The sequence below is a fragment of the Alternaria viburni genome, assembly GCF_023758015.1.
Source record: "Alternaria viburni strain BMP 2772 chromosome Unknown scaffold_18, whole genome shotgun sequence".
Lineage (NCBI taxonomy): Eukaryota > Fungi > Ascomycota > Dothideomycetes > Pleosporales > Pleosporaceae > Alternaria > Alternaria viburni.
Genome location: NW_026055787.1, coordinates 390,417 through 418,189, shown reverse-complemented (window position 1 = coordinate 418,189; position 27,773 = coordinate 390,417). Strand labels below are relative to the sequence as shown.

At 52.8% G+C, this 27,773-nt stretch overlaps 9 protein-coding genes across 9 annotated transcripts; 6 read left to right on the top strand and 3 right to left on the bottom strand.

The window, feature by feature from the left end:
- Positions 1-2,414: 2,414 nt before the first annotated feature.
- On the bottom strand, positions 2,415-4,378 carry J4E79_008004 (uncharacterized protein; the record flags this gene model as incomplete). The annotated part of the gene is made up of 2 exons (XM_049356865.1): positions 2,415-4,227; positions 4,275-4,378. 2 exons carry the CDS (start codon positions 4,376-4,378, stop codon positions 2,415-2,417), a joined length of 1,917 nt encoding a protein of 638 aa, XP_049208712.1.
- Positions 4,379-6,140: 1,762 nt separating this feature from the next.
- Positions 6,141-9,799, bottom strand: J4E79_008003 (uncharacterized protein; the record flags this gene model as incomplete). Its single annotated transcript, XM_049356864.1, has 3 exons — positions 6,141-9,062; positions 9,113-9,321; positions 9,370-9,799. The coding sequence occupies 3 exons, from the start codon at positions 9,797-9,799 to the stop codon at positions 6,141-6,143; spliced, it is 3,561 nt and encodes a 1,186-aa protein (XP_049208711.1).
- A 374-nt stretch (positions 9,800-10,173) lies between these two features.
- J4E79_008002 (uncharacterized protein) lies at positions 10,174-11,291 on the bottom strand (the record flags this gene model as incomplete). The annotated part of the gene is made up of 2 exons (XM_049356863.1): positions 10,174-10,616; positions 10,667-11,291. The coding sequence occupies 2 exons, from the start codon at positions 11,289-11,291 to the stop codon at positions 10,174-10,176; spliced, it is 1,068 nt and encodes a 355-aa protein (XP_049208710.1).
- Positions 11,292-11,556: 265 nt separating this feature from the next.
- J4E79_008001 (uncharacterized protein) lies at positions 11,557-13,795 on the top strand (the record flags this gene model as incomplete). Its single annotated transcript, XM_049356862.1, has 4 exons — positions 11,557-11,885; positions 11,938-12,111; positions 12,160-13,567; positions 13,619-13,795. 4 exons carry the CDS (start codon positions 11,557-11,559, stop codon positions 13,793-13,795), a joined length of 2,088 nt encoding a protein of 695 aa, XP_049208709.1.
- Positions 13,796-14,664: 869 nt separating this feature from the next.
- J4E79_008000 (uncharacterized protein) lies at positions 14,665-17,195 on the top strand (the record flags this gene model as incomplete). The annotated part of the gene is made up of 4 exons (XM_049356861.1): positions 14,665-14,764; positions 15,196-15,316; positions 15,938-16,254; positions 16,450-17,195. 4 exons carry the CDS (start codon positions 14,665-14,667, stop codon positions 17,193-17,195), a joined length of 1,284 nt encoding a protein of 427 aa, XP_049208708.1.
- A 58-nt stretch (positions 17,196-17,253) lies between these two features.
- J4E79_007999 (uncharacterized protein) lies at positions 17,254-17,976 on the top strand (the record flags this gene model as incomplete). The annotated part of the gene is made up of 2 exons (XM_049356860.1): positions 17,254-17,468; positions 17,529-17,976. The coding sequence occupies 2 exons, from the start codon at positions 17,254-17,256 to the stop codon at positions 17,974-17,976; spliced, it is 663 nt and encodes a 220-aa protein (XP_049208707.1).
- Positions 17,977-18,585: 609 nt separating this feature from the next.
- Positions 18,586-19,301, top strand: CRP63 (60S ribosomal protein L32; the record flags this gene model as incomplete). The annotated part of the gene is made up of 6 exons (XM_049356859.1): positions 18,586-18,625; positions 18,684-18,725; positions 18,778-18,860; positions 18,966-19,038; positions 19,092-19,140; positions 19,193-19,301. The coding sequence occupies 6 exons, from the start codon at positions 18,586-18,588 to the stop codon at positions 19,299-19,301; spliced, it is 396 nt and encodes a 131-aa protein (XP_049208706.1).
- Positions 19,302-21,690: 2,389 nt separating this feature from the next.
- Positions 21,691-22,593, top strand: J4E79_007997 (uncharacterized protein; the record flags this gene model as incomplete). Its single annotated transcript, XM_049356858.1, has 1 exon — positions 21,691-22,593. The coding sequence occupies one exon, from the start codon at positions 21,691-21,693 to the stop codon at positions 22,591-22,593; it is 903 nt and encodes a 300-aa protein (XP_049208705.1).
- A 1,132-nt stretch (positions 22,594-23,725) lies between these two features.
- Positions 23,726-27,273, top strand: J4E79_007996 (uncharacterized protein; the record flags this gene model as incomplete). The annotated part of the gene is made up of 2 exons (XM_049356857.1): positions 23,726-27,227; positions 27,266-27,273. 2 exons carry the CDS (start codon positions 23,726-23,728, stop codon positions 27,271-27,273), a joined length of 3,510 nt encoding a protein of 1,169 aa, XP_049208704.1.
- Positions 27,274-27,773: the final 500 nt, after the last annotated feature.

Genomic DNA, 27,773 nt, shown 5'->3' with positions numbered 1-27,773 from the left:
TCAACAATTCCACGGTACGACAGCGGCATGACGCATCTCGCAGTCATGTCGCCGACCTGCCTCCCATGGAACGGTACTTCACGATACTACCATAACGAGCAGATTCCACAGTATCCATTGATTGCAGTCGCCATATCGTGGGTGGGTGAGTAGACGGCGTGAGGTGTTGACATGTCTTGTTGTTCACGCTAAGACATCCACACCAGACAAGCTTCCGCAATAATGCCCTGGATCGTCCCGCCAGCCCCTGAGATACCCGCAAAAGGCAATACTGTTGCACTCTGTCGAAAGCTGTATGCGATCCACGGTTGAGTTCGTTTCGAGGCGTCTTCTTCCCGTCCGTTACCCGTGGGTCACATCGCCAGGTCAGGCAAAATGTTGAGAAGCGTTGATTGCAGTCACGATTTCCTGGATGACTATGGGGGACGGTGCCAACAGCTATGACTCCTCTAGAGCACCAAATTTCCACATTGCTATAAACAGCGCTGCCAGAAAAGGTATCTCAGCGTAAAGTGTTGAAGACAGCAACACTTTCACGGTTCGCAATGAAGACTAGATGTGCGCTATCGAAGTTTCCACTCACCCCTTAATCTCCTCTCTAGATCATGTCGGCATTGTCTCCGTTCGCGACGTGAGGGTATTTCTCAAGCATAACTTCTGCTTAAGCCCCGGCATTATTATCCACTGCTCTCAAGGTCACATATTCCTATAGCGAGTCTAGTACCTCCGCTTTCGCCATTTGCTTGGTTCCACTTCACTGTCTCTTTCCGATACTCTGTCTGTATCAGCAAATGTGCAAATTCCTTATGGCAGTCTTACCTATGCAGTCCTTCGTACAGCCCTTCAGTATTGGGAGGATTTGAACAAGCGCTATGACCTGGCCAAATCCCCAGGTGTCTTCGGATTCGCCCTGGAGATACATGCGGTTTCCAGACCGAATCGCCCATACCATGTACAAATGAAGCAAGAATTGAAACAGGGGAACAAGCACTAACCCCAGTTCTGTTGATAAGTTGTAGAGAACGAAAATCGAAGGCGAAGGCATTCTTGAAGATATCCCTGTGATCTCGGTTCTTATCAAGAATGAGAAGAGACGGATGCACTTGGTGAAGAAAGCTCCGATCGCCCTATTGACCTTCGTCTCGTACAAAGCCATGCCGCTAACATATGCGTTGTACACCTCTCGAAAGGGAAGAGGCCAGAATGTGCTAGCAAAAAGCGTGGTTTTATGCGACTCGAGGAGGCTTGCATATAGTAAGCTGAACATGTACAAGCAGGTGATACCAACGTATATATGGTCGGCCTCAGGATGTGGTTGGACTGAACTTGTGATACCCCAGTCGCGGTAGCAGAAGCCAAATTCATTGACATCCCATCTTCCCAAGGCTTTACCGAAAACGACCGCAAAGACCAGATAGAGTATGCAAAAGACGGTGATCCACAGCGCATTGGATACAAGGAACTTCATCCAGGGTAAACGTCGTATCTGTGGAGGTTCTCGTCGGGTGCTGTTCAGATGCCTATTGTCGCAGTTCTGCTTTTGGATCTTTCGAGAAAGCCAGAAGACAAATATCGAGGCTGTAAATGACACGCTGCCGACATTCAGTGCGAGAGATACATGAGGTGACGTTGACTTACGCTGTAAAATTGACAGTGTCGTAAACTACATGAAGATGATAAAGGCTTAGGCTGTTTCTCTGAACTATCGCGGCAATGAGGAGCGCGATCCCTGCTCAGTTAGTGACTGTGCAACTACTTCAGCAGCGACAGGGGCTGTATCACCATTGAAAAGCTGAACTTCGCTGATTGACCCCAGGACCTTTTCCGTAAGCTCAAGCCTTCGTAAACGGAAGAACTGCATTCTTTTCCTTTCCCGGTCATCTCCAGACATCAGATTGTCCGAGGCGTCGGGACGCTTCCATCTTGCTTGCAGAGTTGCGCAGTAGCCTATGCCTGCAAACACCAAAGATAGGCCTGCTAGGATCGCAAAGGCTAGAATGATCTAAGAGGACAGTCAGAACAGGCAGTATGTGCGTCGAAGACGAACTCACCCCAACACCAGCGATATCAGGAATGGCGTTTCCAATGTTTTCACTTTTACAGTCCATGGCTAACAAGGCTGAGATATGACGCGGAGAAATCAAGCGCAATGTTGCAAAATGTCAGCCGGGCATCTTTGGCCTTTTAAGCATGCCAAGTACAGAGTATGGAGAAGGCTCTGAGGTTCAGCTTTTGGGGCGGAGGCAGCAAGACGTGATTGGCAAGGAAAATAAGCAAGGAATTGTCAACCTCAGCCAGCTTCCGAAAGCTGAACAGCAATTCAGCCTTCACAGTCAGCCATGTGAATGATCAGAGAATATCAGGTTCGCGCATACATTAATCATTCATAAATCGTTGCATACATCAATCATCCTCTACCAAACGACAGCTCTCCTTCTTCTCGTCGTAGCAGTACCCTGCCTCACTGCACTCTCTCCCTTCAAATCACTCACACACTTCAAGTTGTTCGGTCTCGCCGTATCCCTAGCACTATATGTCCATTTACCTGGACTTCCGTTCACCGCTACCATAGTCCGCCTTATGGTGCCGTTGAGGAGCAGCGTCATAACCTTGTTGTCTCCGTTCTTCACATTCGAGGTACATGTCGCAGTGATGCTGCCGGATTGCTTCGACTCCCAGGTGTACGTGTCCATAGTGACGGTGTCAGCCAAGGTGGGGTTGATCTTGACAGTGACGGTTGCCTTGCTGGTCTTTGTGGCGTCTGTCTTGGAGGTGACGGTGAGTTCAAAGGTAAAGGATGTCTCGGTTGTTACTTTGGGTGCGAGGAATGTGGCGCTGGGGCTGTTGGCGTTGGTGATGCTAACGGTCGCCGAGGAAGGCGCTGTCTTCGTCCAGCTGAAGTTTAGATCAGTGTCTTTGAGACCCTCGGCGGTGTTGGAACCCAAGAGTGTTACACTAGTGCCGACGCGCAGAGCAGACGCAAAGCTTGCGACAGAGGCAATTGGGGCAGTCTGTGGTGTAGCTGGCTCATCTGGGTTGGGGTTGGGCGAAGGAGTAGCTGAGGGAGTAGCCGAAGGGGTTGCGTTGGGGTCTGGGATGTCTGCGGGACTGCAGATCTTGGATGGCGATGGCGGGCTGGGACCTGGGAACGGTGACAGAGGTCCGTACTGTTTGCCATCAAGGAAGTCACCCTGAACCAATCCCCGGATATCGTTGAATGGGTAGGCTGGCGGGTTGGTTCCAGGCACATCGACCTCAGGGAAGATCCATTCGCTAACAGCTGCAATGAACTGACCAGCCTTGATACCGTCCTTGGTCTCCTTGACCGGTGTGTTGGTCGTAATGCGGTACTCGCGGGTGAAGGGGGCTTGAGCTGGCGAAGCAATGCGAGCCTCCCATTTACAACGAGTCTCTTGCTTTGGAGTGGCTGTGCCGATGGGGCGATATGTCTCCTTGCCCGTGCAAGGGTCAACGTCAATAGCACTGATAGTGACTATAGCGCCAGAGCAGCTGGACAGGAAACCGATCACGCGGATATCGGCAAACTCCACATTCGGTGAGTTGTCAGGAACGCCAATAAGGAAATCCTCAACGCGAATGTAGTTGGGTACACTCTCGCTAGCTTGTGTCGTGATGTGCAAGCTGATGCACACGATCGACGAAGCGAGGATTTCATTGCCACCAACCTTGAGACCAGAGTACTCAATGAAGTCGCCGACCTTGAATGGAACCATACTGAGTGGATCTTGGGGCGTGAACGACTGACTGTTGGGCCGATTCGAGCTCGAGCACTTGGCGGTGTTTCCAGAGTATGGAATACACATAGGAAATCCCGAGAACGATGTTACCGACGGACTAGCTGTGTCGGCGATCCAGTATTTCTGAGAGTTATACTGGGGTCCAAATAGACCATCAGGGTCATTGATTCGGACAGTTGGACCACTGGCGATCTGAAGCGTACCGTCATCGTTGATTGCCGAGATATATCCTTGGCTGCCTTCGAGACCGAAACGTTGGGCGACTGAAACCTGTCCAGCAATAACTTTACCGCCCACAATGTTACCAACGACGGTAGTTTCGAAGCCAAGGGCTCCTGCATCGCAGAGTTCCCGGAATGGTGCCCACACTACGGGGAACTGAACGATGAGATTCTGTGGCACTTCGATATTCCAATTGTTGACTGAGATTGAACCACCGGAATTGTACTCCGTGCTCTTAGCATTACAACTGCATTATGTTAGCATCGAATTCATATCCGAACGTGACAGACGTACCCGTCCAGAGATCCAGTAACAGTGAACGGCTGGATGTTCGGAAGTTGAGCTAGACCCGTTGAGGCCAGCGCAAGGAAAGAGGCGAGCCTTGAAACGCGAGACATTTTTTATTGTCCAGTTTGATGAATTCTGTTGGAGGTCTGGTGTGAATGTAATCAAGGTGGGGAGATGGGCTGGTTATATATGTGTCGTGGAGGCTACCTTCTCGCATCAAGTTGCAGGGTAGTCTTGCTTCTCGAAGTCGGACAGAGCGACATAGTACTAGTGCACTAAGATGAATACTCTGAGCTTGCTAGCCTCAGTATCATGGAGATAGTCAAGCGAGTACTGGCCTCGAAGCCTACCTAATGCTCCAGCCAGATCACAGCTGCCTTTGTGACCAGTAACACATCGATGGCGGACGCCGTCGATATTTCCAAGACGTTCGGCAAGAGTGTAGTAACATGGAGCGGGCTGCCACAAGATGTTTATTGCGGTGTAGTTCAAGGTGCCGGCGTACTGCTTGGACTTCCCCTTCTAGAAGGACAAGGATCTTTTTCTTTTTCTCAGAGATATGATAGGCTTCCATATGACCTCTCGCTAGTTTAGTCGCCGCAAGACTACCAGAGACTGATCTCGACCTTCTCAGCCCTGCGTGGGCCATCGTACCCACATGGGGAAACCTGGGGTGCGGAAGCGGCTGACAACTGCCAAGACGAAGCTTCTCGTATCCAGATGTACGACTACCAAGATCTGGGTCGCCGATGGCTTGGATCGGGGTCTAGTGACTTGAGCTGGGATCTCCGCTGCCGACGAATTGCCGCATCTCTTGAAGATAGTCGTGGTTTCCTGTACCACAGCTGCAGGAGTAATCTTGGAATTTCCCAGATCCGTAAGATCAGTTGTACGCGCGAAGACATCAGAGGTGATGCGAAACGTGGGCAAGGCGCGCGAAGTAACATGAACACAAAGTCAAGAAGTTGCTGACTGCATGCGCTGGCAAAGTCTTCAGCTACGAGCTTGTCGTGCCAAGAATGAGGCTTGCAGTGTCTGATCTGCATCATGGACTATTTTGGTGTCTGTTAAGCTTCACAGCCTGCAGATCCGACAAGACGCGAGAGAAGGAATGCGAGAACTCCGACTTGCGAAAGACGAAACGGGAAGAGAGAAGCGATAGAGTAAAAGCGTGGCTGATCCAGAGCTACTCAGCTGGGTCTTCCTCGACGACGTCTGGCTTGGCACTGCATGTGCGGAGGCAGGGGCGGAGCGCTCGTATTGGCGCTACCCCCATTACGGATGCTCATGAGAAATATCAAATGCGCATTCGGATCAGTAGGGTTTCGTGGAGGCGACATCGCATTCCGCGGACTCACCGGACCAGAGGTGATCGTGAACGGGAAGTGGTGAGGTTCCAGACTCCCGGAGTCGCTTAACCTTGGAAGCTAAGGTTATGCGCGCCATTCACGTGGCCTAAGGCTGGAAGCACTGACATGCATCCCTAGGACTTGCGAGTTCGCAGTGGCCACTGGAGCAGGAAGCGGCGCTCGTCAAAACTTCAGCCAGCCAGCCAGGCAGTCAATAGCTATCGTGCCATCACGTGTTTGCACGATGAAGATCATCATTCTAAACTATTTCATCGTGTCAAAGCGAAGTGAAATCGTCTCTTGGAACTACGTACAGAAGAAGCGCCATAACCATTGTAGTATTGGCTGGACGGCCTACCTAGGTATCATGGTAACACCGGAGCGCCATGCTGCAGCCGTGATATACAGCAACAAATCGGTAAGAAACATCAGAGGACATGCCTCTGAACGTGCTTTGCCGTAAATGTGCGTAGAGAACGAACTTGAAGAGACGAAGTAAACAATCGTAAACCCACATTCATACTCAATCGCCGAGAATGCTCTCCTCGTCACCATTAAGTTCGGCATCCTCCTCGCCATTCGCAACTGGCTCCACACCGTTAGTCTGCTCGGCATCGCCATCAGCCATCTCTTCATCCTCAATCCCGTCACCAGGGACCTCCTGTTCGTGCTCCTGCTCTTCTTCTTCTTCTTCGTCGCTATCGAGCTCAACTACTTCTGCGCTCTTAGCCGATGTGGCATTCGGCTTTGCCGTCTTTGATATCTTCTTGGTGACTTTGCGCTGTTTGGAGGCATCGAGATGATTCACAACCTCTCTAAAGTTTGGTGTGAGCTTCAATCTGTTACGCTCGAGACGCTTGCGCACTGCGCCTGAACCATCGCTGTCGAGGGCCCCGGCATGTATTGCATGTACAATGCGCGCGCCGAACCGGCAGAACTGATCGTCTACCAGAAGAGCGCGCACTTTCTTTTCGGATACACCATGCTCGTCCGCAGCGTCTTCTTCGTCACTCTCAGGCTCGTCGTCCGGATCGATAGGCTCGTCGTCGATGTCTGGCTCTTCTAAGCGCTTGTGGGTGAGCTTAGCCAGATAGTTCTCCCAGGCCGTAAGGATCTGGAGAATAAGTTTCGTAGTGTTACCATCGATGTCGCGACAGAGAGCTTCCCAGTCGTCGTTGGCTGCATTTGAACCGCGACCCTGCGTCTTCTTGGGCGTCTTCACCATCCTTTCCTTCTTGACCCTAAGGTTGCAAAACATGGTGTGGATGTCTAGGAAAAGATTTGTCGCGTTTAGTCGTACTTCGGATGTGCCTTTTCGACCCTCCATAATTTTCATCAGTGATGTGACGCAATTATCTCTTCGCTCGACCAAGGCCATGAGTTCGTCTTCAGGCATGCTGGTACCTTCTTCGACATGAATAGTGCAAGCCTTGCACTTCCACATGAAGTATCCGAACATTAAGGAGATTGCATGGCTGACAAGAGTGTCGTCTACCTCCTCAACTTCTCCGTCTGCCTCTTCGACCAGTACTCCGCGCTCGATTATCTGCAGTACTGAGTCGACAGGTGGCGTATTCAGGGCGGCTTTCTTCCCCTTGCCTTTCGACTTTGCAGGAGTAACAATCTGTTCAAGCAGAGTAGCGTTCGAGACAACTGCTAGTTGCGACATCTTCAGTACGACATTGGATAGCCCACGAAGAACATTCTCATCAAGATTACCTCGCACGGACAAATCCTTGTCTCGTCGAAGCGCGTCGAACGTGTTGATCAGGTCATCCCAAAGCGCTTGCACTTTAAGATCCACGGTTTCTCGTAACTCTTCGCTCTCTTGTGCATGAAGTATAGACTTGATAGCTTCTCCAAGGACGCGCTCGTTGTGATGAGTGAGGAATTGTTTGTTGATGTCGTCAAGCAGTGTTATGAGAGCTGCATTCTGCCGTAACTCCTCAAATACGTCGAGGTTCAGCTCACGCTCCAACTGAAGACACAATGCTGCAGTTTCGGGTATAGCGCCAAACTTCTTCAGAAGCTGAGGAATGAGCAAGGAGAGTCGTCGAGCCATGTCTGACTGCTCTTCTTTATCGCTCTCGCGTTGCGTCTTGGTTTTCTTCTTATCCTTCTGCATGTCTGCGAAGCGCTGTAGCCGAATACGGACCGCAGCACTCAAAATGTCCAGGAGAACAGTCTCATGCTTCTCTTCGAGCCGACACGTTTGGCGAAGCATGATTTCGGGATCTTCGCTCTCGTCCTGCGCAGTCTGAGAATGGTCGTAGAGGAGATAGCCAGCTACAACCTCCCATGATCGGATTTCAGGAACAACGTCGTACAGCGCTTGAGCCGCGAGCGAGCAGCGGGTCTCAATTCCGTTGGCAATCAGCTCCAATTCTGTGCCAGGAGACATGCGTTGGATCTGTGAAGGGAGCTCAACCTCGTCTTCGTCGTATGAGAGCAGCTGATCGACGAGGCATTTCAATTTCAGCCATTCCAGTCGGGGGTTGTGGTATTCTTCCTCCTCTTCGTCGGCTGGCGCCAAGGCTTCATTGAGAGCTTCTTCGCCTCCCATGTCTTCTACGGTGGCCTCATATGCGGCGTTGACGTTCTCAGCGAAGAAGCCTACCACAGCCTTGCGGACCTTTGCATCGGAATCGAAGATGAGTTTGCCGACGGAATCGATGTCATCAGGCTCCAGGAAGCCTGCCTCGCGAAGAATGTCGAGCAAGTCCACGGCTGCAGCACGCACATTGACCTCGGCGTCGTGCGTGGCCATCTCGACGATACGTGGTCGAAAGCGTTCCGTGAAGGTCTTCAGTCCAGCCAATTTACTCTCATCTTTAAAGAGCCGCGCGAGCTGGTGGAGAACCTCTATGCGTGTCGATGGATTTGGATCTGAGAGAACCCAGCCCAAGTAGCGAAGTTTCGTGCCATCGAAGAACTTGTCGGGGTATGCGATGATCCAGTCTGCCAGCGCTACCACGCTGTCGACTCTAATCTTAGGATCCACGTCGCGATAACGATGGACATAGACTGCGGCGAACCAATCATCTAGCTGCCCTCCCACGAACTCTAGCTTCTGGTTGTACTCTTCTATCTCGTGGTCCGCCGCGGACACACGTGCTTTGTTGACTCTAGACTTCTTGGCTTCCGCTTCGCTTTGACGAACGCGCTTTGCTGTGTTCTCGACGAGATCGGCGGCAACTTGGGCTAGTGCAGTCGTGATGGCTAACGAAGCAACCGTGCTTGTGTGACGGAAAGGACGGTTGCCGGTCGAGGACATGGCGCCCAGCCACACCGAGATATTCTCGATAAGCTCTGCGCTCTCATACAGAAGGCCTGACTGCGCAGCTGTTTGTATGAGAGTGATGAAAAAGCCCTGTAGCGCGTTCCTGAAAGCATTGCCTCCGCCGTCTTTGGCCTTGGCGATCAGCGGGTACTCTGTGACTTCGTACTGCGATGTGTTAACAAGTGAAGAGTTGTGTGCGAAGTACCGCAGCCTACCTGCTGGAATTCCTCTTGAATCTCGGCTACGCGGTTTGGCGCATTGTCTGGATCTGCTATGTCGTCTTCATTTATCCGCAGATCGCAGCCTGAAGCTTGCAGCACCAGGTTGACAATCTCAGCCACAGCTTTTGCTTCATGCTCGTTGAAGCGGGCGACCCATCGTGCAGCGACATCCTCGAGCCGGTCTCCGCTGGCAAACACATCGGCTGCCGCATGTTAGCTTGTGTGTGTTCCCGACGTACCCGCACACGTACCGTATAAGCCTTCAGTCTCATCGGGCAGCGCGCTCTTGCGCACAGGCGCCTTTCGCGGCCGCTTGGTAGCCGGTTTCTTGGTCGCATTGCTGGCGGGCCGAATCGCAAGACTGACACTCTCGCCGTTCGTCTTTGCTTTCTTGGATGCGGGTTTGCGCGCAGAAGCCTTGGCCTTGTTCCTGCGCCTGCGCTCTTTCAGTTCTTCCTCATCGGGCTCGTCTTCGCTGCTTTCCTCAGACTCATCGTCAGACGGCGGCTCTGTCGCGTCGACTCCGCTGTCGTTGTCATCGCCGCGCTTGCGCTTCGTGCTGCCGGTTGGACTTGCGCCTGGCGCGAATCTGGCTGGTCGCTTGGATACGCGTCCGGATTTGCGTCGCGCGGCCGAAGATGCGACTTGATCAGTCCCCGAGGGTGATTCGGTCGCGCTCATGTTTTTTTGCGCGCGATTGGCTCGTTGATGATTGTCGAGGTGGTGGTGGAAGTGCGCGGCGCGATCGGTACAGTTGAGGCGGGGACGGTGATGGGAGACGCGTTGTATGTCCGAGCACTTTTAGTGCAAGGTTGCGCGCACGTGCGTCTGACACTACGCCATCGACGTGTCGCCTTGACGCTCCGTCTCATCTGTGTGCACTTGTTGCCGCCCCTTTGTCAGTCAAATGTGAGATTCCCAGATGCATGTGCTTCACTTGGCAGGGAAACGCTCTCGGTACGGGCAACCATCTGTTGCCTTGTCGGACGAGGTCGATTGGTCTATTATATACAGTGCTCATAGGGACAATGTCAGTCTAGAATATTAACAACCGTTCAGGCAGCAGCCTTGACCGGCTCGCCCTCTTTGATGTCCAGCTTTTCAACACCCTCAACAAGCTCTGTTCCCCCGTTAGACGCGGTAGTGGTATTCTCGGCTGCTGCGGGCACTGCAGCCTCGCCCGCAGTCTTCTCTGCCGTCGCACTTCCAACACTAGGCTCGTCTCCTCCCCACAGGTAGATCTCGCTCTCTCCTATGATCTTGCCAGCCTTCTCCCATCGCTCTTTCCTCTGTTGTCTCCGCTCCGTGGAGATCTTCTCAAGCGCAGGCCAGTAGACGGAATGGTCGTACTTGAAGTCGACTTCACCGCCAGAGACTTTCATGAGCTGTGATGTGGGCACGTGGTTGGGTAGGGGCTCGTTCGACTTGATCTTGGACTTGGTGACGGGGTCGATAAAGGGGTTGATGAGCTTGAGGAAGGCATTGACATACCATGGGACTATTCGTGATGTCAGTAGTGCATACGTGGGGCATTGAAGTGGTCCTTACGATGTGTGAGCAATGCCCTACCAAGTCGCTCGGGGTAGTGGTTCTGCAAGATGTCAAGGACCTGTTTGGCGATGCCCATGCTAGGGGTGCCACCAGCTCCCGTGTTCCTGAAGTCGATCAACAGTGCCAGACTCTCCTGGCCAGGCGGGTGCAAGTCTATGGTGCGCTCCAGCATGTAGACCAAGTGCTCTACCCGCTTGGGTGTCTCCTTGGTGTTCTGGTTCTGCGGCAGCAGGTACAGACACGGCCTTCCCTCGTTGTCGAAACCAAGCAAGACCTGCTTGCCGGTTTCGTTCTCCTCTGAGATGTACTCGGCAGTGAAGCGGTCGGTGCCGTACTCACGACGCCATACCAGCGTCGAGCGCAGGCGCTGTATCGCTTGGGGAAGGTTCCACTTGGTGGCACGCAGGTATCGGAGGAGGCATTCGCGAGTGAGCCACATGCGCTCATCGTCGCTGATTGGTGCGGTCTCGGCAGTCTTTGCAGAGGTGGTGGGCAGCGTTTCCCATGTGCGGACATCGGCGAGAAGCTCGTCGTATTTGGTTTGCTGCTCGGCGGTCAAGGCAGGGGCAGCGGCGGGCTTGCAGCCGGGTGCAGGCTCCGCAAAGGGGCCAATTGCAGACATTATGTTCAGTGTGTAGATGATCAGCCCAAGTTGGTCTCGTCTACCGTTCTTGTTCAAGTATCTTGGGTGAAGTCCTTGTTGCCGTGTTGGCGTTGGTGTCAGCCTTGGGCAACTTTTTGGGAAGCATGGCGGTCCCTGCATGCACGTCGATCGCCCTAGGCCGCCTCCATGCTAGCCCCACCGACACGCGCGACGCGTCTTCGGAGTTCGCACGCGCAAAGTGCTCTCCCGGCCATCACCCACAATACTCACAGTCACACACAATATGGACGACCTTACGACCGAACTCACCGAGCGCTTCGAGCGCTACTGCGACACCAAGGATGACCAATTCCCCGCCGATGTCCTCGCTGAACTGCAGTCCATGTCACGGCTCTATTCCATCTCGCCCGAGGAGCTGGATTTCAAATGGCAGGCATACAACATGAAGATGGGCGGAGAAGAGAGCAAGATGGACGTCAAGACGGCACGAGACTTCAAAAAGACAATACAAGATGCATTGGAGCGCGAGAGCAGAGGGAAGGCCCAGCAGAGAAACGAAGTCAAGCGGGGCCAGCCAACACCACGAGCAAAGGGTGGGGACATGTATGATATGTAAGTTTAAACGTAGAAAGACATCTAGGGAATTGTCATTGACTGGACGCAGACTAGAAGGACTCGTGCCGGGTACCCCACGTCAAAGCACAACGAACGGCGTCAATGGCAGTACAGTAAAGCGCAAAGCCAACTTCCAGACACCGGGAGGCAAGGCCACCAAGGCTCACGAGATGAGTTCGCCCGGAGGATTTATGACACCGAAGGCTGAAGCCCCAGGTGGTCCGTATGTATACTGGGTGCACACCGCAGACATGCTCTAACGCCCACTCAGTGTCTTTGACTTCGCTTCCCGTACGAACGCAAACGACATCACCGAACAATTCATGCAAAGCGAAATTGCCATCCCGGAGCCGCCGTCAGAAGAACCGAAAGAACCTCGCATTAAACTCAAGGCGAATACGGACATGTCCAAGTTCTCATACCGCACCATGGCCATGAAGCTCTCTGAAGCGTCTGAAGTCTTGGATGATAGGATTGACGAGTTCCGTGACCTACTCAGGGACACAACGGGTCTGGACGAAAGCGCCTTCGGCAACCCCAATTACCCGTCACCGAGCGAGATCATTGCAGTCGGAAGAATTGCAAGCGACACAAGCGAAGGCAAACTCAACACGGCATCACTTGTCCTTGAAGGCTCGCGAAGACATGGCTCAGGCCGACGTGTACCGCTGAACGTAGAAGGGCTATCGTCGTATGACTTCTTTCCCGGCCAGATTGTTGCTCTGCGTGGTACCAACGCTTCGGGTGACTCATTCGTAGTGTCGGAAGTCCTATCACTTCCACTGCTGAATCCACCTGCTACAAGACCCGAAGAATTGGATGCCATCAACGCGAGATATGTCGACACGCCCGATTCCGATCCCGAGAATGTACGACCTCTCACCATCATGATTGCGTCCGGACCTTACACGACCGACCAGAATCTCGACTTTGCCCCATTACTCACCTTCCTTGACAATGCTGCTGAAGCATACGCGGACTCTATCATCCTAGTGGGCCCGTTCCTCGACGCAGAACATCCTCAAATTCGGTCAGGAGACTTTGATGCTCCGCCAAATGTAAGCCCAGACCAGGCTACCATGACTGATCTGTTCAGACACCACGTCTCGAGCGCCATCCAAAGCTTCAACAAACGCGTACCAACATGTAATGTTCTTCTGGTCCCCAGCTTACGAGATGCGCATCACCACCATGCTGCGTTTCCGCAGGATAAGTTCATCAAAAAAGAGCTTAGCCTGGGCGCTGCAGGAAAGATGGTTCAATGTGTGACCAACCCGATGACTGTCAGCATGAATGAAATGACAGTGGGCATGTCGTCAATCGATGTCTTGGATATGCTACGTAGGGAAGAGCTGGCAGGCGGCAAGGCACGAAGTACGAATATCTATGAACGGTGCGCTCGAAACGTCCTTGAGCAGCGGAGTTTCTTGCCCATTTTCCCGCCAACTGGAAGAGAAAAGCAGCAATTCATGCCCGCGCCAGTTGAGGAGAAGGTCATGAAGAATGAGGCACGGAACAGTGAGCGGAAGGAGGGTGAAGAGCTGGAGGAGGAACAGTTACCCAGCCCATTTCTTCCGTTGGGCACCATGCTCGACACGAGCTATCTCAAATTGGGCGAAATGCTGAATGTACGGCCTGACATACTCATAACTCCCAGCGTGCTTCAAGGCACAGTCAAGGTATGCTAAGATGGCTCGCCCACTAGAGAACGATATACTAACCCTGACCAGGTCGTGGAGTCTGTACTGGTCGTCAACCCTGGCACTTTAGCCAAACGGCGCGCGGCAGGGACATATGCCCGCGTCATAATACAACCAGCTGTCGTCAGTGACGCAGAAAGGGAGAAAGGGGTTGCAGTCGCGCACAAGCTCTGGGAACGGACGCGTGTTGACATTGTGAAGATATAGGCGTTGGATGTTTGTCATAGGTATACCCTGGAATTGAGCATCAGAGATGTGTCTGGCGTTCCCCCGTGGTAATGGGCATGAAACCATTACTATCAGGTGCAGCTCAGCGTGTGGTGTTCGTGATGATCATGTAGGAGGCAGTCGCAAACACTGGCTGTATACTAAGAGATAATTAAAGAAGGGACTAAGCTGGTGCGCTGCAGTCGGTCTACTTTAGTATGAACCTCAACAGGAACAAGTTTTAAGGCGATGTAGGCTTCTACTATATTGTCTTCTACTATCCTCTAGTGCGTGATCAGCATTTTCCTTGGACACATCGCACAATTGGTACCGGATCTGATCGCGGAAGTTGGGATGGTAGGTGCATAGTTACCGTTGAGAAGTGCATGTTTGCCCTAGGCAGACGGCGAACACATGATGCCGCGTCACTTTTGCGACGCGACTAGTAGGTCGACAAACCGATGTTGCTCCATGTCACTTCGTCGCGCCTCCTTTGCGCATGCACTCCTGAACTTGGTTGGACCCGCACCTTAACCAAAGGTCACCATAGATTTTCTGCATTGCACATTCACTGCAAGCATTTTGCCCGCGCCTGTATTAGGAAGGCACTAGCTACCCGCGCACGTCAGCAATATTTACCAGTGAGAGCAAGCGGACTGGTGATGGTCTTTTGCGACCTGCTCCGTCGGTTTCTTTGCTGTAGCAGCAAGCGCACAGGTATTAAGGAGACGCACGAGCTTCCTTGTCGACCAGAGCAAAGTTCGCCTGTGCCCAGCATCCCAAGTCACAGTCCTCAACACCACGCTGAATCGCCTCAACGTCCACGCGACTCCCTCGACGGCACCCAAGAAGACGACTCCGCATCCTCTATGCCGCCCAAGCGCAAAAACACAGAGAACGCCGCCGCTATGGACCGTCCAGAAAAGAAGACCAAGGCTCCCAAGAAAGGAGCAAAGGCAGCCCCCGAAGGTAAGTCGACGGTTTCCTCCTCCCATTCATGATTATCCGTCATTGGTTTGGCGGCGATGCATGTCAAGCTTGGAAGATGCAAGGCTAGCTTGTCGCCGCGGCCTTAATTCCGGGGCTTGGGTGCACGAGCAAGGGTTGAGTCGACTCGGCGGGGTCGGCCCTACAATTGCTGCCTCGTCGGTGCGTCACAGCTCGCCCAAGTATCGCCAACTCTGTCGATTGTCCACCACGGTTCGGCGACCAAGACGCGCACCCAATCTGTGAATTCACTTTGCGCGATTCTTTGTCTCTCAACACTGCACCCATTCCCTATCACCAAATTCTGCGCACCGACTTGCGCCCTCCACCCTTCCAACCCGCCGCTTCCTCACATCGAGCTCGCAATCAATAGCTGGAGTTCGATACAAGGCGCTAATACAATATGCCTACAGTATACACTGCTCAGCAGAAAGCTGCAATCCAGCAGTTCATCAGCTTTACTCAACTTGACAAGTCCACCGCGGTCAGGGCACTCAAAAGCCATGGCTGGGATGCACAGAACGCCGTGAACGCGTAAGTACAGCTTTTCCTTTGTTTTTCATATATACAGTACACATTTGTTGCATGCTTGTTATATCTATGGGCGCATCGCGCCATCCAGACGAATCGACGTCTCGACCGACCGACCCACCAACCAACCGACCAGCACCTAGACACAGGACGAAGCGGATACACATCTGGGAAGGGGCAACGCAATACCTCTTGGGACTGTGGTAGTACCATGTCACAGACAAAGAAGCAGGAGGGCTCGGGTCGCGCAAGAAGCTGCAAGTCATGGTGACAGATCGAGTTCAAAGCAGCTGCGGTCTGCGGGCACATGCAGCTGTGACTTCCAAGAACACAACGCCATTGTAAAGCTCCTGCTCCTGCAGTCCAAAACGGTCTTACTTCGTCTCCTCCGAAACGCTGGCACAATAGCACGCTTTCTCCTGCGGCATTTCCTCACCCACAACAAAGCCCTTGACAAGCCTCCTCGGTGCAGTCGTCCAAACACACGCCACATCCACTCGCCAGGTCAGCTCAGTCGTGCGCTACCTCCACAGCCGTCATGTTCGGTTCCTCACAGGACAGGGCTAGGCAGCTAGCCGGGCGTAACAGACGAGAACGCATCAGTTCCATCAGCTCATGCTCTAGCTCTCGGTCTATGAGCCTTTCAAGTCGAACTTCTCATCTGAGGGACGTCCAACCCGCCCAAGTACACGCAGTCAGCACAATCAACACCGCCGACGACGAACGCCTCTCTTCTGGCAAGACCGCTGCTTCCTCCGATTCCACCAAGTCCAGTATCGAGACCTACACAGTTCAGGGAGCTTTCCGACCGCATGCCGTACCACACCTGGTTGAGGGTTTGGACTGTTTACAGACGGAGCAACATCGAGTCCAAGCGGAACACCTAAGCCGCGTGCTACATAGCAGTCTCAGTCTTACCAACGTTACCAACGCACCAGAAAGTCAGTTCGCGCTAGCCCGTCATATCCGATACGGCAGTCTGGGAACAGACTCGGTCATTATACAACATCCGCGCAGTATCACAACTCCCCTTCCAAGTACATGCTTGCCGGAAACTATACTCGAGGAGCTGCTGGCGCTCTTGCACACTACCACAGTGCCTTCACTTCGCACCTCCGTCTCTGATCATCACCTAGGTTCAGAGCCGACTGTGTCGTTGCGCGGTGGTTCTGGCAACTACATCGGCTCTGGGGGCTACGGCAACGACTACAGCGAGCATGACATCTCAGGAAGACGCAGTCCCCAAGCTTCAGACACCCCAGGACAAGCTGCGCTCTGGGCTCTCGGGAGCCATTACTTGAAATGTATGGCTCCCATGGACTATGCTTCCTATGTGGACTCCTGCAAACAAGAGACTATTTGGTTCGAGTCCATCGGGATCACCCAAATATGGCCGACAATCGCACAGGCCATTGAGCATTTGCCCATAACCGTAGGCGTAAACTACAACACGTTTATCCAATCACTATCACTTGCGAATCGGAGTGTGTTCGCCAAGCTCTTCAGCCTCCTCCCGTTGATCAACCACAAAACGATCCCAGCTCCCGCTTTCGAAAAATGGAAGTTGGCGCGTCTGGCCTTCTTCCATGGTCTGGGACGTGATGGCAGGACCAAATTCTGCCGCATCATCATCGAAAGAATAAAATTGGTGGCAGGGGCTGATGAAGTGCCCGTGCTGAGCGATGCCACGTCGTCACCTATCGACACAGTGCATCTGTTCGTTACTGCGAAACTGTTTGTGCAGCTCAATCCTCCCATATCACTGAAGAATTATCAGTATCACGTGTACCTTTACGATATGCCTGGACTACAAGTCACTCACGACGAGCTTTTCGTTGCAACGGCCAACTGGCAACTCATCAAATACATTGACAAAGACTGACAAGTCACGCAGTTACTACAGCAGCAGCAACAGCGGCGGTTCCCAAGGCTCATCTGCGATGAAGACCAATCTCAACAAGCTGTTCGATCGGTACCAAGAGGCTGGTGCACCAGACAAAGACATCGTCGGAGTAGAAGGCACGATGCAGTATTTCGATCATACTGGCGTCAATGCCGAGGGCCTAGATGCGTTGGCGGCTCTTGAAATCGTCCAGGCCCCTACCATGGGCGAGATGAGCCGCGATGGCTTCGTCAAGGGTTGGTTGGAGCGCCAGTAAGTGCCACTATTTTTCAGGTTGTCTTCGAGGTCGTTTAGAACCTAATGCAAATGCAGCTGTGATACCATCGACAAGCAGAAGTCGTATCTCAGGATTCTTAAGAGCGAGCTCTCGGGCAACAAAGACGTCTTCACCCGGGTGTACAAGTACACATTCACCATCGCCAAGACTGCGGACCAGAGGGCTGTTCCACTCGAGATGGCCACCGTGTACTGGGAGTTGCTCTTCAGTTCGCCCTTGTCTGCTGTTCAGTGGTCAAGTCCCAACACTCCGTGGCTTACTTGGTGGACTGAGTTCCTCAATACGTCGTGGAAGAAGAGCGTCAACAAGGACATGTGGAACGAGACACTCAAGTTCGCGCAGCTCTCGCTGGAAGATGAGACCATGGGCTTCTGGAACGAGGAGTCTTCATGGCCGTCTGTCATTGACGACTTTGTCGAGTTCGTCAAGAAGGAGAAGCGGGGTGACACGGGAGAGCAGCCGATGGACGAAGACTACTATTGATCTGGGTCAAGACGGTCTATGAAACTAGCGGGGAGTTATGGTAGAGGACATGCTTTGCTGCTATAGCAGCTGCCGGCGTTTTGCTCATCAGAAGGCGGGTTTACTTGATGCATGTTACGAGATTCACGGGAGCATTCCATACCATGGCCAGATTTACAGCACTTTGAGCATCTTCTAGTAAATAGACTAGCTCAGCATGATACATCACCGTGCACCATCTATTTTGTTTCGTTTGTGCTGGGTGATTACACAGTGGAGCAAGTGACCGTCGACAGCAGCGCAAAGCAGGCGAAGAAACAAGATGCCGCTGTTATGAGACGCGCGCAGGTCGTTGAGTCGGGTCCAAAGATGTTTGCATTGCTGCCGACATGACCATTGTTTGTCGCGTCCGTTGTTGTTCGGCGAGGAAGGTTGGTGGTGGTCGCTGCGCTCTTGGTGTGGCTAGGGCCAGCGTAAGCGAGGTGCCACTAGCGTGTCCACTGAGCTGCGGCGCCTTCGCAAAATCCATCAACGCCAACTTTTGACGACACCACATCGACAACTAACCACACAGCAGTCAAAGTGCGTATACCGAGGCGGACTGCTGTTACTGTACTGACGATATTCCAGATGGTCGCCGCTAAGAAGCATGTCCCGATCGTCAAGAAGCGTACGCCGAATCTGCCTCCATGACCTCGAAAACTCGCGACTGACGTATCCGTTTACAGACCGCAAGCGCTTCAACCGCCACCAGTCGGACCGCTTTATGTGTAAGAGACACCGGATCTGGGAGTGAAGGAATTGGCATCTGACACTGGACAGGCGTCGACCCCTCATGGCGCAAGCCTAAGGGTATCGACAACCGCGTCCGCAGGCGGTTCAAGGGCCAGGCTGCTATGCCCAAGGTACGGACTACCAACTACCCGGACGGAGGAAGAATCTTGTCACCGAGGGGACACTGAGCGGACACGGAATGCTTGATGGACCAGGGCTGACGGAACGCCTCACAGATCGGATACGGCTCCAACAGGAAGACCCGCCACATGATGCCCAGCGGCCACAAGGCTTTCGTCGTCAACAACGGTATGCTACCCATCGAGTTCGACCCCACCCCAGGATCCCGCTAACGGATGCAGTCTCCGATGTTGACCTCCTCCTCATGCACAACCAGACCTTCGCCGCAGAGTACGTTCGCCAGCTTCCGTTCCACCATCCTACATACTAATGAATCCTTCAGGATCGCCCACGCTGTATCAGCACGAAAGCGCATCGAAATCATCGCCAGGGCGAAGCAGATCGGTGTCAAGGTTACCAACGGCAAGGCCCGCGTCAAGACCGAGTCGTAGATGGGTGCGGATTTTCACTTTGGGGCGGGGCATACAAGGCGTCTCTCTGATTAGTTATGATCTCAATGGGAAGGCTTTTCATCCTCTTCGGCTCACGGTACCCTTCGATACGGTATGGGGAGAGGCATGCACTTCAAAAAGCATTGCGACATGTTACTGCGGAATGACCAAAGATATCAAGGGACAGGAGCAGTAGGAATGCAATGAAAAAACGAGCCAAATCAAGATCTCCTACATGACGTATGATGTGATGCTTTTTGATCTTAGACTCACTGCAGAGCCGCTTTGATGTCGCAACCCCAACTGCCGGCCGCGCAGAACAAACGTGTGTGTTGCGGTATCGTCCGTAGAGTGCCTTGGGTGCTGCATGTACTCTGCGCCAAGCATCGAATGCGCATCAATCAGGCTGATCTTCTTCACATGCCACAGATCAGGTCATGGCTATTGAGATCACGACTAAAGCTTGCGGTAAAATATGCCGCGCCGGTTGTTGCTCAGTCTTGCGAGCTGTACTTCTTTCAGCTAATGGTACTGCATCCACGGTGTTGGAGTGGGTTGCAATATTCAGCTCGACTTTTATCGCAGAAGCCTTTGACCAGCGACCAGCAGACCTCTATGTCGATTTCGCTTTCATGTCATCGACAAGCAACATCGAACCTGCATGCTAGCACTATGCAGATGCCTGTTGGATGAAGTACTACCGGTTATTTTGGTCAATTGCTTGAGCTGCCTAAGCATCAACATGGCTGACGGGCATGTTTCCGGATGCGCACACCAACTCAGCGCGTCGCCTGCTCGGAAGATGCGCAGCCGTAAGCCTTGTCCACTCCTCAACCTACTCACCGCCATCAGATTGATGAGTGAACTCGACACACATTGATAAGGAGTCTGACAGTAAAGCCGTATGACCAGCCGTACGAGTCACAAAGGGGCAGCGCAAGAGCCATGGTTGCTTCTTGGCGCCGTCGCACGTACGCTGGGTGCAGCCGCGTAGAAGCAAGTGAGGCGCCGCGTGGGCTCAAAGGAAGGCCGGTATTTGTCGCGTGGCAGAGGGCGTTGTAGGCAGGGTTTTGGCTGTCTATTTGCTTGTCTGGCATGGGTGTGGAGATGGAATGTTTCACGAAGTTGGAGAATCGGAGCGAATGTTGCAAGTACGGGGAAGGCGATCTGAGGAAGGTTGAATTGCGCAGGCTGGCGCTTACTCTGCTTTGACGCACGCATCAGATTGTCGAAACATGCAAGCTGCTTAGAAGAGAGCTCTTTGTTGCTTCAGGCGACCCGGGGCTCCGAGTCCGTTGTTTTGTCATGGTTCCTGGTGCTGGTGCTGGTTCCGTCGACGGCGGACATGTTGAGCGCCTCGCTACCGGCTGCGCTTACGGAAGTTCCGCGCACGATCTAGCAACGCCTGTCGGTCCACTCAGTCCCTTTCGCATCCGCACACCTCAACCCAGCATCACACCGCTCTGAAGCTGCCCTCCGTCTGTGCCTGCCCTGGCAATTTCACACTCCCAGGCGACTGCTGGACAATCGACCTGGCTACGTCGCGTTATCTGGCATTATCTGTCCACGAGTGGCTGGCACCCCAGGTGATTGGCCCAGGGCGGCACTCTATCAACGCATGTGGGTTGCTGCGAGGGAGGCACGAATGCGGAGCCTGGCATGCCACCACGACAATCAGCGGATCCGTGGGCGCGCGACAGGAAAGAACCGGGAACGTGTACCGCTGAGAAGAGCTGATTGAGGCAGTGTGTCATGACGAATTTCTGATGAGGCCCGTTTTACTGAGGGTCCGATACGCTCGGGGGCGGCGTGCGAGGACTCGGTGCTCACGTTGGCATTGGCCTTAGATGTCTGACTATTGCTCCCCGGTACATGGTCCACACTTGTACCCACGGTAGGTCGAAGCGCATCCCAATTTCCTTCCGTCAGCCTGGGAAAGATTTTCAGACCCAGCACTAAATTAGCTCCCGTCTTTTAAATATTTCGACACCCCAGCGTCTTTGTTTCGAGATTCCTCCTTTCACGCGCACTCAGTGAACCACGCTCGTCGAAGGCTTGCCTCGCTCCTCATAGCGACACAGTCGTGCACCTGCACGCAGTGACCGGCGGTCTTCGGCTAGTCACTTTCACAACACACTCCTGAAGTACCGGATTTCCATACCTCGTCTACCAACTCGCCTCTGTTCAAGCGGAACCTCGCAGCATCCAACGTTGCCACTGACGATCACGACCACGTGCTTTACCCGACGGCAGACTCTGCTTCAAGAACTTTCCGGAGTACTTGCCACCCCCGGAATCTCAGACCCACCACCACTGCCGACTGTCCCCGGAGGACATCACCGACAGTGACCAAAGGAGTTTTATCAAACGTCGTTCGAAAACCATCGACATGGCGCCCAACCTCTTCATAGCCACTCAAAAGGCCTTTGCGCCCCACAAGTGGTTCAAGTCGAACAAGGCAGAGCAGTCATCCAAGGTCGTTGAAGAGTGGACCAGCCCAGTACCCGGCCAGTACGAGAGTATCCCCGGACGAGGCTGGTTCCTGATCGCAACTCTCAAGGACGATTCCAAGCCAGAAGGCCACCCCAGTTCATACATCAAGTCATCAACCGGCAGAGTGTACATCCCCCTGGACCGTCCCGTTCCTCTGAAATACTCCCATGCTATCGGTCGTTATTTCTTGGAACCCGAGTTCAACAAGCGCAAGAAGACTGTCATGATCAAGAACGATAAAGGTAAAGAAGTACAAGCAGGCTTCTTCCGGGTCGATGACGTGGCTTGGGTCAAGTGCTGGGACGAACACGACACCTTCATTCCTGGGAACGCAAATGGTGCTGCAGGCTATCAACGTTGGGTCTTCGATCAGCAAACACAGCAATTCCGTCACATGATCAAGCGCGACGATCCCAACTACGTTCGGTCCCGAAAGAACTCTCCTGCCCGCGATGCCGACAACCGAAGCCAAGAGTCAGTAAGCACTGAGTATCGCACTAGCCGTCCTGGTAGCACCAAGAACGGCTTCAGCGTTGCTAGCACAAGGGCCAACAGCTTCCGCTACCAGCCTCCGACTCCTACATCAAACCCGACTAGCCAACGCCCTTCACGACAGAGCAGCCCCAAGCGCAGCGACAGCATACCTCTTGAAGAAGCCAAAATCGCCCTCAGACGTTTGGCTAGGGAGCACGAGGAAGCCGCAGCTGCGTTAGCTCGATCTCGCATGAAGCGCACCGACTCCAAAGGTCGCGTGGAGCAGATTGAGCGCGGCCGTGTTTCCGAACGGGTCGGTAACTAAAAGTGTTTTACATTGGGCGTTCGGCACAGCGACATGATGGCGCCCGGCTATTCTGCGACATGGAGCTTGGCATTCAACACGTGGTGGTACCGACTTCACGGTGCTACGACTCCCCTTTACAATCTTGTAATCTTTCTAGAGTCATGATTTCCTTTTCACGGCCTGAGGTTCAACGTGTTCAGTTCATTAGCGATTATCGGTCCTTGTACGGCTGAAGGCCGAGTGGAGTTCAGTTTAGGTTTCGTTTTAGACTTTTGGCGCTTCACTTCTTCTTCTGTACGGCGCATTACTACAAGGGCATCATGCACGGTATACCCAGATATGGTTTAAGCCCTTCGCGGCTCTGTTGTCAAGCTTCATAGACATTGTTTTGTAGGTCCAACGTGGCGAATGTATCATCTTCTCATGCGTTCGCAATGCTGTTTGCGCCTTTCATCCACGTCATTAGACATTCGCAGCTGTTGTATACCCCTTGTTAGCTGTTGGTTCCTACGTGTAGAACGCTATGAGAATCTTCGCGCGTGCTGTGTGCTGAGCGCATTCACCTTCGCCTCTTCTTTTAGTATACGAGCATCAAATTTAGCTTTTCTGTCACGGCGACGACGCTTCAATACTGCGAGTCGCTTCACGCAGAACCCCTTCATCGAAGCAAGTGTCACGCATTCAGGTCTTGGTTCTTTACATAAAGTACGCGGTTTCAGCAATTTGTTCTTATACTCTTCTCCTGTCACGATATTGATTTCGACCTCTTGACAACTGCTATATCAGCATTCCCACTTATCATCATCTGCTAAATCCAGGCCCGTCCGCAACGAAGCAAGCCTCGTACACTTCTATGAGAATCAAGATACGACTACTACCGGAATTTTTCTGTACGAAGATGCCTCGATCGTCGGGAACAGCAGGTGCGGACCATGATCCCCGACTCCGTTACACGCCTGGCGATAACAATCGCGAAAATCATGTCGGTACAGGCCACCGAGCGAACTCTACTGTTCATCCACATGCTGTCGAAACAGAAATTCGACACTTAAGCCACAATCTTGCCCTCGCTTTTTCCCAGATAGAGGTGCTCGAAGGAGAGCTCGGCTTGGCTGATCAAGAGATCAGGTTGTTAAGAGAAGAGAACGCGATGTTGCGAGAGAATAATACGACGCTGAAAGACTGTCTGGACGTCCGAGACGATGCTGAGCGCGAGGTGATTTTGGAAATGGAAAGCCGTCTTGAACATCTACATGAGGATTTACAGGGTCTAGATGCCATTCTGCAAGCAGTCTTGGACGCTGTGGGCGTGACTGACGGCAACGAATCGTCTAGAGTCTACTTTGAGGGGGACTGGGAAGACATGGCGAGGTTGTGGCGGGAAGGTCCCAATGAAGAGAACGCAAATCATGCAAGGAGCGATCGGGCACCCGTTGGTCGGCAACGAGCTGATATCAGACTTCCGCACGAGTCGATGACTGAGACGGACGCTTCTGGTCCGTCACGCCACTTTGAGCGCAGCAATGCGCCTAGCCCGGAAGAAAGACGTTCACAGCAAACTGACCCAGATACATTGCGACAGATCGAAACGGAGATGACTATCCTCCGGCTCCAGGATCGTATGGAAAGGACTGAGGCTGGCATGAGAGCCTTGACAAGCCGATGCGATGCGCAAGATCAGTGGCACGGCCTGCTAGTTGAGATGTTGTATAAACAGGAGATGATCTTGGCGGATATTCTCAGTACTATCTATGAGGCGCAAGAGGAGTATTACGACGATGATGACGACGACGACGACGGGCCATACTGTACGTGCGGTGAGCGTGGAGATGACCTTGATGACGGAGATATGAATGCGACATTAAGAGGCGGAATGGGTGGGAGAGACGAAGACGAAGAATTCGTGTATGACTATGGTGGGTACACGAACTGGGATCAGATGGACGCTTCGTCGCAACAGGAGGACATGAATGGAAGCCAGAGTAGTGGTCGCGATAAAGAGATCATCTGGGAATTGCGACAGCAGGTGGAACGCTTGAGAGAGCAAGTGCGTATGCTTCTGGAGACGGCGCACCAGGACAGTGTTACTCGATCGAGAGGCGGCCAAGAGGAGAAAGAAGATGAACCGAGTCGTCTGCGTGGTGGAAGTGGAGAGGACGTTGATCAATATGGTAGTCGCGAGCATGCTGATACCAGCAGCGTCTCTAATCTCACCCCAGCCTCACCACACTTGCTTTTTCAACGAGCCGCAACTCGGGTCGGCGATTCCACCATCCACTATATCCTCGTATACCTGCCTCCAGGTTTCGTCATCCCCGGAACCAACAAGCCCGAGCTTGTCTTCCACAGCGCTGCGACAATCTACTATTTTCCAACAGGAGCAACAGAAGATTTCGTAAAACGAGAAGCCTGGAAGCAAAAGGCTTGTGGAAATGGGCACTGGCAGGAAGTCGCGATCCACAAAATACAGTCAAAGCAGGTGTTCAAGAGCGCGATCGCAAGCTGGTGGGAGACCATGGGACTAAGCTGGAATGTCCTGACGGGTGGGGACTGGAACTTTGACGGAGATGAAGGTGATATGTATATGGTCAACGACAACAACCTCTTTCTTACGAATCGCACAAGAGAAGTAGTCGGCGCGCAAATCCGCGGCGGAAGTGGCTACGAAACCGACCCATCATCCGCGAACGAGATTTCAACCAATGATTCTAGCAGTATTTTTGAGCAGCTCATGCAAGAGGTCGCGACATTATGTGTGGGCCCTCCAACCTCTCAACGTGGAGATTTTTGGATGACATTGGCCAGTGTACTACAAACACGCAACTGCTTTCTCGAACGGGAACTCGAGAACTTCAAGGAGCTAAACCACAGTCTCATGCAGGATCTACATTGGCAGATGGATGTACAAGTGGAGATGGAAGAGCGGCTTGAGGCCGCACTGGCAGAAAAGGACGCAATCGCTGAAGACCTGGAGGTTCTCAAGACCCGCTTTATGCATCTAATCGAGAGTACTACATCTCGTACGTTGTGCACAGATGGCACGGAAGAAGCCGTTTCGACTGAGCAAATCCCCCTGGAGTGGCCAGGCCTGGGAAGGATGCGAGGCGGTAATGAAGATCCATCATCACCAGCGAAATCTACGAAGAACACGACTCTACAAGCATTCCCCTCCGACCCTTCCTATGCGTGTGCCACTATCAAAGCGAAGTCTTTCGACTTCTATCCAAGAAAATCCATCATCGTCTTTGCTGGTACCACTCCGCACCTATACCAGTTTCCTCACAGGTCGACACTGCCTGAAATATGTCGCATCCTTGAAATTGGCGACGGAGAGGAATCGCTCACCAACGACCCATATATCGCGCGCGTCTTGGAGATCATGAAGATCCGCGAAGAGATGGGTATAGAGTTGCCCGAGAACATTAGCGATGAGCATGTCACTATTAGCATATGCGATGTTCCGAGTGATTGTCACTTGGATCGCGAAACAAAGATAGCTACATGGGAGGTGCATGACGAAGATGTGGATGCTCTCGGGAAGCTACTAACGAAGCTTGACATCGATCTAAAAACATCCAAGTCGTCTACCAATACCTCGGTCAGAACCGCATCGAGCGAAGAAGAACAAGACTACTACCAAGATGTTGGCGACTTGGTCAATGCGCTGAATGACGCAGTCAAAGACGAGTTTGAGACAAGCTCGCCGAAGTTCTGTACGAGTCGGGTACATCCTGCAAATGACAGTGAGAGCTTCTCTGAGATGAAAGAGGTAAAGCAACCATGTTTGTTACCCGTTCGCGGCGGTGGTAGTGATTCTGAGTACTGGAACCATGATGCACACGGCAGGCGAGAGTTCCCGCTACAAAATCCCAAGTTGCCTGCTGCACCAGGTGTCCCACCTATCACTCCGAAATCCTATGGTACGCTGGCACCAAATACTCCTAGCTTAAGTTCAAACGAGGCGATCATTACGGCAAAAAGTCCCTTGAGCATACAACTGGGCCGCCTCATGTTCCCTGCCAAGTTCGTTCAACGGCACGAGGATAGCATCAGTCGCTTTGACTGGCAACATACTAAGCGACTGAATCCTCAGTTCAGAGACAAGCGCTCCAGAAGTTACAAGTATACAAGAGGTGCTCAATGCGAAGTCTGGGCTATGCAGCTGGACGAACATCGAGAGCACTGCGACTATTGTCAAGCAATGTTCATCGAGGAAGACTACGCTAGAAGCAATGCTACCTCTACGTATAAAGACGACGCTTCGAAGCCGCCAATAGGAGCTAGGAGATCTTCGGAGAACACCATCTGGCCTGGAGTCCGCAATGAAATAACCCTCCGCACAGGTGACCACCCAGACTCCGGCTTGAGGGGCGGTGCCGGTCATGAAAGAGATCTGGAACATGAAGGCGAGGAAAACGAAGACTGGCGATCCGAGTGGGAAGACATAGCTAGCCAAACTCAATCCTTGGGTCATCAGCCTCGCACGTTCCGTAACTCCAGTACGCTTTCCACAAAGACAACGACTTCGCCTCCTTCGCCCGTTGACCGCAACTTCCGAAAAGACCGCTGGCCTCAGTCATGGGATGTTTGTACCGCCGAAGAGTTCCTAAGGACGGAACATAGGAAGGTAGATCGCCGCGAAGTTCGTGCAGGTGAGTTGTCCAAACCACCATACAATACCCGGCATAAGAGCCCTGACAGTCTGACGCCATCAAAGACTAGTAATCCCTTTCTACTGGAAATGCGAAGGTCGAGACATGAACCAATCCTTGAGAGGCCACTTACGAACTGCGATTCCCTATCCATCAAAGACAGCGACAGTGTATTGGAACTCAAGGCTGAAGCTTGGCTGGACAACCCGAGGCCGGCACCCCCAATCCCCTTCCAGCGAAGTTCCGCAGCGTTGCGGCACGACACCGCAGATTCACATCATGCTGATTCCATCGGTACAGGCGTATCTACATCTGGACCGCAGACCAATCCGGTACCTAAAGAGCTGTCATTCAGAAGTGATCGCCATGAGTTCTTCCCAGCCGGCGAATATCACACCATATCAGAGAATGCCTCTAGTATGACGATGCGAACAAGGTGTAGAGACGTGCCTTTGTCTGAGATCTTGAGTGATGAAGTGTATGAGGAACACGTCAGATCGACACCTGTGGAGACGCCCAACCCCCAGGTGCCGAGACCAAAATTGG